Source organism: Drosophila hydei, unplaced genomic scaffold, assembly GCF_003285905.1.
Source record: "Drosophila hydei strain 15085-1641.00,03,60 unplaced genomic scaffold, DhydRS2 tig00008122-arrow-pilon, whole genome shotgun sequence".
In the NCBI taxonomy this organism is placed as follows: Eukaryota; Metazoa; Arthropoda; class Insecta; order Diptera; family Drosophilidae; genus Drosophila; species Drosophila hydei.
In genome coordinates this window covers 3561118-3572912 of record NW_022045833.1, presented here as the reverse complement: position 1 = coordinate 3572912, position 11795 = coordinate 3561118, and the positions used below count along the sequence as shown (strand labels likewise).

The following is an 11795-nucleotide window of genomic DNA, read 5'->3' as shown; positions in this document are numbered from 1 at the left end:
CTACTTAATGTCATCAGTGCCACTCGCTGGCATTTTGAGCAGCGACAAGGACAATGTCGCTGAAACGACAAGGACGTTGCTTTAAAGTGCACAGCGTTGAAGGGCTTGCCGGGTTTGATTGGTGGGCGGGCGAGCGGGCTAATGGGCTAACGGGCAGCATGATCCTAGCCTAAGGGGGGAGGGAGTGCCACAGCTCAGACTGTTGAATTGAATAATCGTTTGCGCTTCGACGCATTTAAAAGGACCTTTTAAAAGTTTTATTGTATGTTTGCTCGGTGTGCGGGCGACGCACACAATACACGAATGTGGCAAATATCGATCAACCCGCAGATGCTGGACACACACACACACACGATACAAGTTCTTAGGGTTTTCCCTAGTGCTAGAAACTTTTATAATGCGTGTACACCCTGTAATTCTATAAGCAACAGCGTGAAGCGTTTTAGATAGCAGCAAGCGCATTGAAACTTGTTTTTAAATATTTTTCTCTTTATTTCCTTGATTAAAGGAACTTTCAGTGTGCTTGAAACCTAGATGAATATCTTTTAATGCACATAAGATTAGAAACAAATTTTAGTGTTCTTTTTTACATTATGTATTTTCAAGACAACTAACTACAGGGTATCAACTAGTTAGATATCTTAATATAGTTTCACTCAACTCGAAATATATAAGTATCCATTATTTACTTTGTTTATTGAGTAGTTGTCTTAACTTTATGCTGAGTACCTATATTTAAATGTCTGCGGAAAGTTAATTACAGGGTATTCAAGTTTAAACTTGCCAAGTTTCGCTAAATAATATATATAGTTTAGACTCCCAGCTAACCACTCATACTCAAATGCCTACTGATTACAAGCGGCAAATAGAAGTTTGCTAAATTTGAACTAAAATCGATATATATCGACTAAGAGTTTATTTTATCCAGCAACTGGCCTCAGCCTATGTTAATATTTGTATTTAAATTTCTTCCTAGAGCAGATTACAGGGTATGAATCAAAAGTTCAGACCGCAATCGATAAATATCAATTACCAAATCAATTCCTATAATACTATAAGTATCGCAAAGCTGCTTACAGGGTATCTGCTCCCTCAGTAGCTATGAACTGGCTTGTTTCTATTTTTTAGTATCCCAACCGCCAGTCGAGCATGCAAAACTTGGCCCTTTTGTTGTCTATGTTGGCCAAGTCGTTTCTGTTGTTGTTGCTTTTGCATTTCAAGATTCTTCGCCTTTTTTTGACGTCATTTGTTAGACATTTATAAGCAAATCTGGGTCTTGTTAGCATACGTTTCAAGCTCTGTGTATTTGTTGCTAAACTTTTAGTCAAATCAAAACGAATGACCCGCTGGCCCCGGACAAAAGACTTGCAATGAAACTAAAAAAAGCTTTCAAAGTATTAACAAGTTCATAAAATTTCTTGTAAATGGAATTAACTACCGATTCTTGGGAATTTCATGGCACTGAATTTAGGGGACTCGCTTACTTACAGGTAACTCGAGTGGAAAACTCACGTGGAGACAGAGAGACAGAAAAATGCCCGAACAGAAAACTCTTTATGCAATATTGAGTAAAGGAAAAATACGTAATATCTTAACCTTGATTGGAATTAAATCTAACGGCTAACAGTTGTTAAATAACACCCAACTTCTAGAGAAACTTCTTCGCTTTGCTTGTATTTGAAGTGTCTGACACTTTGTTGGCCAAGTTAGCCACGCGTCGTTTTCTTTGCGTTTGTCTTAGCGAAAACCACTTGGCTACCCACCCGCCTCGCCCACTGGGAGTTGCTTCTATTGACATTGCGCCTGCCCGTTCAAGTGACAAAGCAGACACGTTTATTTAACTTTTGTTCGATGCCCGCTCAGAGTCTTCGGATACCATAGATCTTATCCTGTTTTTGGCCAGCAGGTCGAACACACACCCACCCAGCTACACGTGGAAAAAACCACCGCAAATTAATCTCTGAGCAACGCCTCGAACAAAACACACACAATAGCTACAAATTTATTCATGGAAATTTATGCAGCAAGCGAGGGCAGCTTTGTGAGTTATAGGCGATTAAGTTGCCATAAAAGCGCTAAAAGTAACTAAGATTGGGGCTTAGCACTTATAAAGGCTTTACTCTTAACAAATTATTCTTATAGCAGCCAAACATGGAAATCATATTTAGTATAGTTACAAGCAACTAGGCGAAGTCATCAAAAGTGGGCGAATTTTTAATATAAAAACAAACGAACCTAGCTCTAGTTACGAAGTTACGATAAAGAAGCAAACGTCCCTGTGTATCCTATATGTCATATATTATTATTATTATATAATATATATTTAGTTGTTGGAGCTGGAAATATTTGCATATCTTAAGCGACGAACTTGGTTCTGTAAGCTCACCTATTGATACAGTATTGATACAGTATATTGAACAGTATTCTATATACTCTACAGTTGCTTTTTAATCGTAACTTATAAAAAATTATACTAAATAGATATTGGATACCCTAGTTACGAGCTTCAATTGTTCTAAAAACTAACATACAAATAAGAAATAAGAAGTTGTTACATTTCTATAAAATTTTGATAACTTAAGTAATCCATTTAATAGCATAAAATATGATATCGAAAATAAGTGTGTATAAAATAAACATCCAATCAGATGTCTGAGTTGTAATGAATGTGCAATGTGTTCTATAAATATTTATTAAAGATTAATTATAAATAATGAAGGCAGAACTTTTGTTATATATATATATTTACCTTAGATCAACTGCTCAAACTGCCCTTGTACTTGACCAAAGCGAACATTTATATTTGGCAGCGAGACATCAAATTCAATTTCAAGTTTGGCCGTAGCCAAACAAACGTGAGATATGCCAAAGCTATTTTCAAACACACATCCTTGGGCACGTCAAAAGGTGGGCCAAGACAAATCCGCTATAAGTCTGCATATATATATATATATATATATATATATATATATATATATGGCTGTCCAGCAAATGTGCTGTGTGTCCTGTCTCCCTTGACCATTTTCAATTTAAAGGCAACTGCAGTGTCTTCAACTTGGCTGCTTTTGATTTTTATGTGGCCATAAATTCAGTCTCGGTACCGAGCTTAATCTCATCTCGAGCTTCCGGGCAAGATATGTAATTGCATGCAATGCGCCAACAGAATGGGTTATAAATGGATGCCAATGTGTTTGGCCCCTGCAGCTATAGCCTTAGCTGGGGAAGAGACGTGGCTACAGTGCAGCTGGAAAATTGATGTCCTGTTCCTTGAATAAGACATTCTATCTCACTCGCTCTCGTTCTCCCTCTTTTCGCTGAGTGCAGCAATAAAAGATACATTTGTCGTTTTCCAATTTGTGTAATTTCATGTTGTTTGTTTGTTTATTTGTTTATAACTACATCAATAAATTATGTATCATATTCATACGTTTTTTCTTTTCTTTTCTTTTTCTCACACTCTCGTTGAAAGGAAAATTTGATATTATGGAATTTTGTTGCGTGCCGCCGTTAGCTCAAATTGATTGTTTTTACTTTCTTTCTCTTCCTTTTTTATATATATTTGCGGTTGGAATTATTGGGGAACAATACTTGAAACATCTAAGCACAAGTTAACTTTTGTTTTCTCTAGAATTCGGTACTCGTAAAGCTATAAGTTAAGTATGTTTATGCATTGAATAGCTTCACAAAGCCAATTGACTATATATATATATATATGTGTGTGTGTGTATGTATATATAGTCCCATTGATAGTTTCTTCAGAGAGTATATATATATAGATTTGTTAATGATTCTTGTTTTCGATTTCACATCGGCCAGCCGAAGACTTAGAGTGTGTGTATTTGGGTGTGGGCGTGTGTGCTCATTAAATGATTTTTATGTTAAGTTATTTAAATTTCATTTTCATTTTGTTTATGTTTAGTTCGTAGGGTGCTAAAGGGTTTGCTGGGTACTAAAGGGTTTGCTCGCCAATTAAGTATAGTTTAAATGTTACATACTCATATATTATGTGTGTGTGTGTGTAAGATTTAAATTGCTATTGTGTATTAATTGTTGTTGTGCTGTGCGAGTGTGTTTGGGATGTGCAGAGAATCGAATTAATAAGGCCACTTATCATAGTAAATAGTCAGAGTATAATGCACACATACACACAATTACGAGTATGCAAGCATATAGCTATATAGATATATATATATATATATACTGCATACATATATATACAGTATATATATATATATATACTGCTCTTATCAATGTCAATCTTGTCAACTTCGCTTAACTAGCCTTAACTTAAGTGGCCTTTCTAAACTTGTTATTATAATTTTTCTTTCAGTGTAATATTTTCTTCGTATTCCTTTTTTCTTGTTTTTTATTGAGTGTGCCTACAAAATTGTTGTGTTGCTGTGTTGCTACGTTTCGAATTACAAATAGCACTAATCGAATTGTTTAGTTAACTTCTAGCATTATTTTGGCTGCTTAACATGGTTTGAACATATCTGATCGATCTACTAGACAATACAGCAGCTAATATATATTTCAATTTTAATTACTTCTTTTCCGTTATCGCTTGGTAGTGCATTTAGCTCTATGAATCGTAAACATGTTGTCGTTTACTAAATTTTGTAGTTTAAACTAATTAACTACGCTCATTATTGTTATGTTCAGCTGAAGAATACTTATATGCATAACCATGTACATATGTGTGGGGGTGTGTATGGGTGTGTGTTGACATGAGTGTGTATTAAAAGTGATTAGGCCACATGCACTCTGCGTACCGTTCAGTTATATATATATATAAGTTTATATATATATATATTAACTATTATGTATAACAAAAAATTTCTATATATGAACTGGCTGCGCCAATAGCTTGATATATATACATATATATATATATATATATATATATATATATATATATATATATATATATATATATATATATATATATAATGTTTATAGATTATTGTATTGGCTGTTCATTACATGCTTCAAAAGTTAACACAACTTGGAGATCGTTTAAAACAAGCAAACAAAAAAAAAAGAATGATAAGAAAAATCAAAACTTGACCTATTTACAGAGTCAGAAAGAATATAAAAATAATAATAGTTATTTAGAGCATAAATTAGGAAAATGTAATGCTTATAATTTCATAAATGTATCAAAGGAAAAATTGTCTAATTCGGTGTAAAACACAAGGAAATAAATTAGGTGCATATGCTTTAACAACTAAATCAGATTTCGCATTAACATTTTGTTTGTGTGTGTATATGTTTGTTTGTGTGTGTGGGTGTGTATTGGGGGAGGGGGAGTGTATGTGCCTGTGCAGAGCAGAGCATTTGCAGTTTGCTGTTTATCTTCCTATTCTTCTTCATCTTTCTTTTCGTCTTCGTCTCCGTCTTCTTAATGTTGCTTAATGATTGGTAAAGTAAAATTTGTTGTTGCGTATGTTGCCACGTGTGCGCCAACGAATGCAACTGAGCAGCGCTAGCCGTGCATTGCGAATGAACACCTGGCCGTAGGCACAGCAAGCGCATATGCGACGCACACGCTCGGCCAGCGTACGATGTCGCCGACAGCGACGTGGACGCCAACGGGGCATATCTTGACGTCGACGCCGCAATTGACGTCACTTGCGACGCTGGAAGACGCGGCGCAACGCCTTGCGCCAAAATAAGCGCTGAGATTTGGGTTTGCTGTATTGCGCTGACATCGGCGGTGGCGGCGGCGGCGGCACCGGTGGCAACTGCTCACCCATGGCAACGGTTAATCCAACATCCTGCACACCATCCACATCGATGTGCTTCAACGAAAGCTCACCAAATCCAAAACGTTGACGCGTTGGCGTTGCGGGCGCCGTACGCACAGTGGCCATGGCATGGTGGCTCGCATGTGACTGTGGTGTGGGTGGTGCAGAGGTGGTGGCCGAATAGAGGCGTGCATGTGCAAGCGCTGCCATTGCCGATGCCGAGGTGGAAGCAATGGATGAGATGGAGGCCAATGTGGCCACAGATGCTGTTGACTGCACATAATCGGACAAAGCAACGTCGTCGTCTGCTGCTGCTGCTGCTTCTACTGCTCCTGCTGCTGCTGCTGCTTTTGCTGTTGCTTCTATTGCTACTGCTACTGCTGCTCCTGCTGGCTGGCTGGCTTGCAGCCAACAACCAGGCTGCATCGTATCTTATCTAAGCCACTCGTGCTGCAGACACTCTGCAGCGGTGGCACGCTTGGCCGGATCAAATTCCAGCATCGGTTTTAAAAATGCCGTAAACGCTTCCGCTTCATGTTTCGACCATTCATATTTCTCCACCAGCACATCCATGAGGCCCCACGGCTTCAATCCAGTTATGTTCCGCAGTTCACCATTGCGATTAAACGTATACGTCGGATACGTGCCTCGGAACACAATTTGTCGTGGTATCGGCCCAAGCAGCTCGATTATATGGGCAATATGATCCTCATCGCGCGTATATGTATCGCCCGAATGTGGCTCAAACAGATAGTCGCCAGTTGCCAGCTCAAACACCATGCAGGCGGTACTCCATATATCCGCCGAGGTGTCATAGCCAGCGCCAAGTATAACTTCTAATGAGCGATATTGTCGCGTCTGTATGTCCTCGGTAAAGTGTCGATCCACCCAGCAGGCATTGCCTAAATCAGCAATCTTCACCTGCACATTGCACGCCTCAAGCGCAGGATCGCGCTTTACTCTTTGCTTAGCCAATGGAGGCGGCGGTGGTGGCGGCAACAATGGCTCCGAATATGGACCACCATTGGTGGACGAGGAGCCCTCAATGGAGATATTTGAGATTTTCGAATTGCTATTCGAGTTTTGCTTCATATTCGCATTATTATTATTTATCTGTTGACGCTGCTGCTGCGGCTGCTCCTGCTTGGGCCGCGATGTCTTCTTATTGCCGCCTGCGGCACCGTTTGATTGTCCTTTAAGCGTGCTTGTTGAATGGCTGCTGTTACTGCCATTCGTATTGGAGCTCTTCAAAGCGACGCTGCTGCTGTCGCCGCTGCTGGTGGAGTTCTCCTGTGGCTGTTGCTGTTCCGGCATCTGAGATTGCTGCTGATTGAACTTATCTGTTGGATCAAATGAAATTACATGAATATACAGTTTATACGAAAGCATAATTTTCACCTACTCTTGTTCTTCCGTTTTCTCTTCTTTTTGGCCTTCTCAGTGCCATCCAGCTCTTGCTTATTTAGCTGTACCTCCGGCTCGACGTCCTCACATCCGCCACCTGTATCGTCACCATCCACATCATGCTCGTTTTCAGAGGCGCCTCCATCGCCATTTAAAGCATGAGTTGGTGGCAGTTGCTGCTCCAGCTGTTCCTGCGGCTCCTGTTGTTCCGTTTGATCGTCGCCGCCAGCTTGTTCTAAATAATCGCGCTGTTTCTTGAACAGTTCCATACGTTTCTTGGCCTTCTTCTTGAGCTTCTTCTTCTTGTTCTTGCTCATCTTGCCAGTGATGGGCGGTTCGCGATACTCCTTGGGCGCACGACTAACCAACGATGGATACATCTTAGAGTTCATGCAGTACAATTGTGTCGCCTCAACGGCCAGCGAACGAACATGCGGTTCATCCACACACAACAAGACATTCTCTGGCTTAATGTCCGTGTGTATGATCTTACAGCAACTATGCAAATAGTCCAGACCCTCCAGGATCTGACGTGTTATGCTCTTGACATTCTCCAGCGGAATGCCACGATAATTGGATTTGCGTATAAGCTTCAATAGATTATCGCCCAGCACCTCGAAGACCATACAAATGTGGGTACCATTCACGCCCGTGATCTTAAAGTCATCGAACATTTGCACCGTCTTGTGGCGACGCGGATTCAATGGATCCGTCTCACGCACCGTTCTGAGTATTTTGATTTCATCCTTGGCCGTTTCAGCGAAGTGCTGCGCCGATTTCACAATCTTAATGGCCACATAGCGTTTCTCCTGCAAGTCCCAGCAGAGCCAAACAGTCGAAAAGTGACCCCAGCCCAATTTGCGAATGACATGATAGCGACCTGAAAAAACAAAGATTCGATTAAAGTCGGCCAGCTCTGTTGGGGTTTCAGTGTGCACCAATTAAAAAAATGAAATCACAAATGTTTGCCTTCGATGGCAATAAATCCATATTGCAACAACTCGCTACAGACTCGGCGACCAAACTAAACTTGATACTGGATTCAGCTGGCAGAGCTCTTCAGCTGCGGATTTGTCAGCTGCTTTATTCACATATTGGCTATTGTGCTCATAGTATATAGATACAATATAGGGTGTGTCTGTGTGCAACTCTATATATATATATAGTCTTGATTAGTTAATAAACATGTTGAACTTTTTGCATTGTCTGCGGGCTGTTATCATGGGACAGCGGCATGTGCCTTATCGCTGGACAAAAAGGTTAGCGGCATTTTCTTTGATTATAAATTATAAATCCCCCTAAAATGAACTTTATGCACATCATTTGCTATAACAAAAGCCCTCAAACCAACAATAGGTGGAAGGCTTGAGTTGATGGGGCAGCAAACGGGTGGCAACAACAATAACGACAGTATCAGAAAGGTGGATGCCATGCAGCCAGCAGCAACCGCAAAGGCAGCCAAATTCGTACAGTGCCCCAAACCCATAAGCAACCCTTGAGCGAGCAAACAAACCTGCTCACATCATTTTACACATATATATATATATATGTGTGTGTGTGTGTTGAAGGGGCGTTCCATATTAACAACCTGTTGGCAACAACAACAGAAACAAGCACAACCCAGCATAATCATGTTCACAAACTGTTTTTGAGCTCGGCTGCCCCCGAACTAAAAACAAAACAGGAGTAGAAACGATTGCGTTTTGGGTCAGATTCTCATTGCAACACGAAATGGGTTTTTGTGAAACATAAAAAAAATAGAAAGCTACAATGTCAACTAAATAAACAGCAAAGTTGTTGCGAACACGCAACGAAGCTTAAATACTCTAACAAAATCGATATATTAATTAAATCAATCAACTGTGAACCGTGAGAGGGCAGCAAAACATACAAATTGAAGGGAACGTTGGAATTAGTGAACTAGAACACTGAACTTTGTACAAACTGTGACGATATAGTTGAAAAACAAACGTTTTATATATTTCCAAAAATAAAACCTTAGAAGATAACCCACAGACCTCAAATTTATTATTGTCAAAAATATTGAAATATGGAACTTAGCAGCAAAAGCAAGCTTTTAACTGTGTGAATACAAATAAATTTAAGGGAACGTTGGAGCTGTGAACTATGAACTATGACATAAGGAACAGAGGAATTGGTAAACAGCCTACGAAAAAAATTGAGAAGTAGAACAAGTTTAGTTATGAGGTGTTAGGTTATATGTTTAGATTTCTATGAAACAGTGAAAAACGGAAAAGGAATTTCATATATGTTAAGATATAAAAAAATGAATTTTTTATTGCAAGATATAAGATATCTCATAGATGGGAGCTTCCTCATCACATTTATCACTTTTTTTTCAAGTTGACCAAAAATAAGTGAAATGAATCATGGAGCAGCAATGCTTCATCTTGAGAACAGCAGTTAAAAAACTATACAAAGAAATTTTGGAATTGGTAATCGTACAAATGGAAATGACTCAATCTAAACCCGAATTAGGTAACTAACCTATTCAGCTAGGGTATACAACAAATGGCGTGCGATCTAACGGCTTTGTTTCTTTGTTTTGCTTTTACTGCTGTTTGTGTGGCAATTTGGTGTGAGGTGCAAACAGGTGAGAAAAACGGTAAACGCAGGCAAACTTACCCTGAAACAAATCACCAATATTGACTGGATGGTAGCCTCCCTTGCAATAATCCTCCTTAAGTTCTTGTTCCTCATTTTCGCTGACCATTTCCGATTCGTCTGATTCGTTGGATGAGCTGCGCGCTTGCTGCTGCTGCTGCTGCGACTGCTGTTGCATATTGTTTTGCGATTTCGACTTTGATTGGGCATCGGGCGTATTGCCCGAACCACCGCTTGATGTGGATGCTGTGGCATTGCTAAAGGATGCCGAAGACTTTGAGTCAATAGCGCCGCCAGCGCTGTCAACATGCAGTTCAAACTTGCTGGCGCCCTCTATGTGGCTATTATTAGCATTTTCTGGTGCTTGAGTTTCGGGCTCTTCCTGTTGTTGTTGCGGCTGATGCTGCGGTTGTTCTTGTTGCTGTTGTTGTTGTTGTTGGTTTTCTTGAACGGGAGCACCATTTGCTCCATTTTGCTTGCCTCGTTTCTTGTTGTTCCTATGTCGCTTCTTCTTCGCTTGAATAGCCAAAACACGGCGGTTGACGTCAGCTTTTGAATTCATATTATTGTATTTGCTGATAGATGTTGTTGTTGTTGTTGCTTTTCGTATATTTTGTTATACGCTTATTATATGTATATTGCTGCTGCTCGCTCGCTCGCTCGCCTCCGCTAATTTTCACCAAGTGTAACAGCTGTTGAAGAAATAACAACAACAAATAAAAAAATGTGCTCAAATCTCCAAAAGGCAATGCAAAAAGTTTACGTTTGTATTGTGTTAGCTAATGTTGTTGTTGTTTCTGCTACTGCTTTTGTTGTTTTTGTTGTTGTTGCTGGTGTGCGCACGCCTTTTCCTATGCTGGGGCTTCGTCTACTCGCCTCGGGGCTCCCACTTGTTCCAATTTGTCAAAGCAGCAGCTGCTGCTGACTGTTTGCTTTAAGTGCAATCACACAAAGCTCTGAGCAATATTTGGCAAATATAATTTACAAAAAAAACCAGAACGAAATGTGTTCGCAATTTACTTGGCAACGCGTATTGTTTTTTATTCACTGATAGAAAAAATCAAATGCAAGTCAAACAAATAGATGGACGGGCGAAATTATGCCAAAGTGAGTGCTGCCAACTTTCGCGTTCTGCATGCACACTGCACACTGTGCACGCGTAATTTAGTGTTAATTTTTAAAATCAAACAAAATAGATCTACATTACGCTAACTATGAAAACGATGTCTTAATAAAAATGTTAACTAGTGTAAAAATGTGCAAATTTGAAGTATGACTGAGAAACAAACGAGTTAAGTTGGCAGCACTTGTCGCCTAGTTAATTCTTAAAGTGTGCTCACTCACACAAACACATACACAAGCAAATAGCTCATATTGCCTGCTCGCTTACACGGTGGCTGCAGCACACAATTTGATTTAGCATTTGAGCTACATTGGTTGTTTACAAATTAGCGTTTCTTATTATTTGTGTTTGTCAACTTACATGACTTTAACGTTTTGCATGCATGCTAATCCAAAGACATTTTGTGGTAAAGCGCTTGGAATACTATCCCAAACGTTGGCTGCGCACCTATAAATCCGCGAGTGGAAAAATCTACTGCCCAAAATACAACACTGCCTATGTACAGTGTTTGTAAACGTTATAGTTTGACGTCAATCAGCTGTTGTTTAGTGTTGTTTGCAATTCGTATAGATAGTTAACCTTGATAAAAATTTGCAAAACAACAAATTTTAACAAAGGAACAAATATATAAAGAAATTCATTAGGGTTTTGACAGAAATTGATGTGACATAGCAATACAAAAAATTAAAATATCGATATATGTATCAACGATAGATATCTATGTACTACATGCTCCTTGCATTAATACTTATCGAGATATTGCTAAAAAGTCAACTTGTCCCTTGTTGTGGCGAAACAGCTGACTGCTGCAAAGTACACAAAATTTAGATGTGCCGCTTAGTCCTTGTGTAAAAGTTAATATCGATATGACTTTTTACTATATGAGTGTTATATGA

At 39.4% G+C, this 11795-nt stretch overlaps 2 protein-coding genes across 2 annotated transcripts; both read right to left on the bottom strand.

Annotated features, from left to right (window-relative positions):
- Nucleotides 1–5362: 5362 nt before the first annotated feature.
- On the bottom strand, nt 5363–6184 carry LOC111597729 (pneumococcal serine-rich repeat protein-like). Its single transcript, XM_023312571.2, has one exon. The coding sequence runs from the start codon at nt 6171–6173 to the stop codon at nt 5628–5630; it is 546 nt and encodes a 181-aa protein (XP_023168339.1). The 5' UTR covers nt 6174–6184; the 3' UTR covers nt 5363–5627.
- LOC111597727 (SRSF protein kinase 3) lies at nt 5363–11534 on the bottom strand. The gene is made up of 4 exons (XM_023312569.2): nt 11260–11534; nt 9798–10468; nt 7150–8031; nt 5363–7087 (listed from the first exon to the last, which is right to left on the bottom strand). The coding sequence occupies exons 2-4, from the start codon at nt 10336–10338 to the stop codon at nt 6180–6182; spliced, it is 2331 nt and encodes a 776-aa protein (XP_023168337.2). The 5' UTR covers nt 10339–10468; nt 11260–11534; the 3' UTR covers nt 5363–6179.
- Nucleotides 11535–11795: the final 261 nt, after the last annotated feature.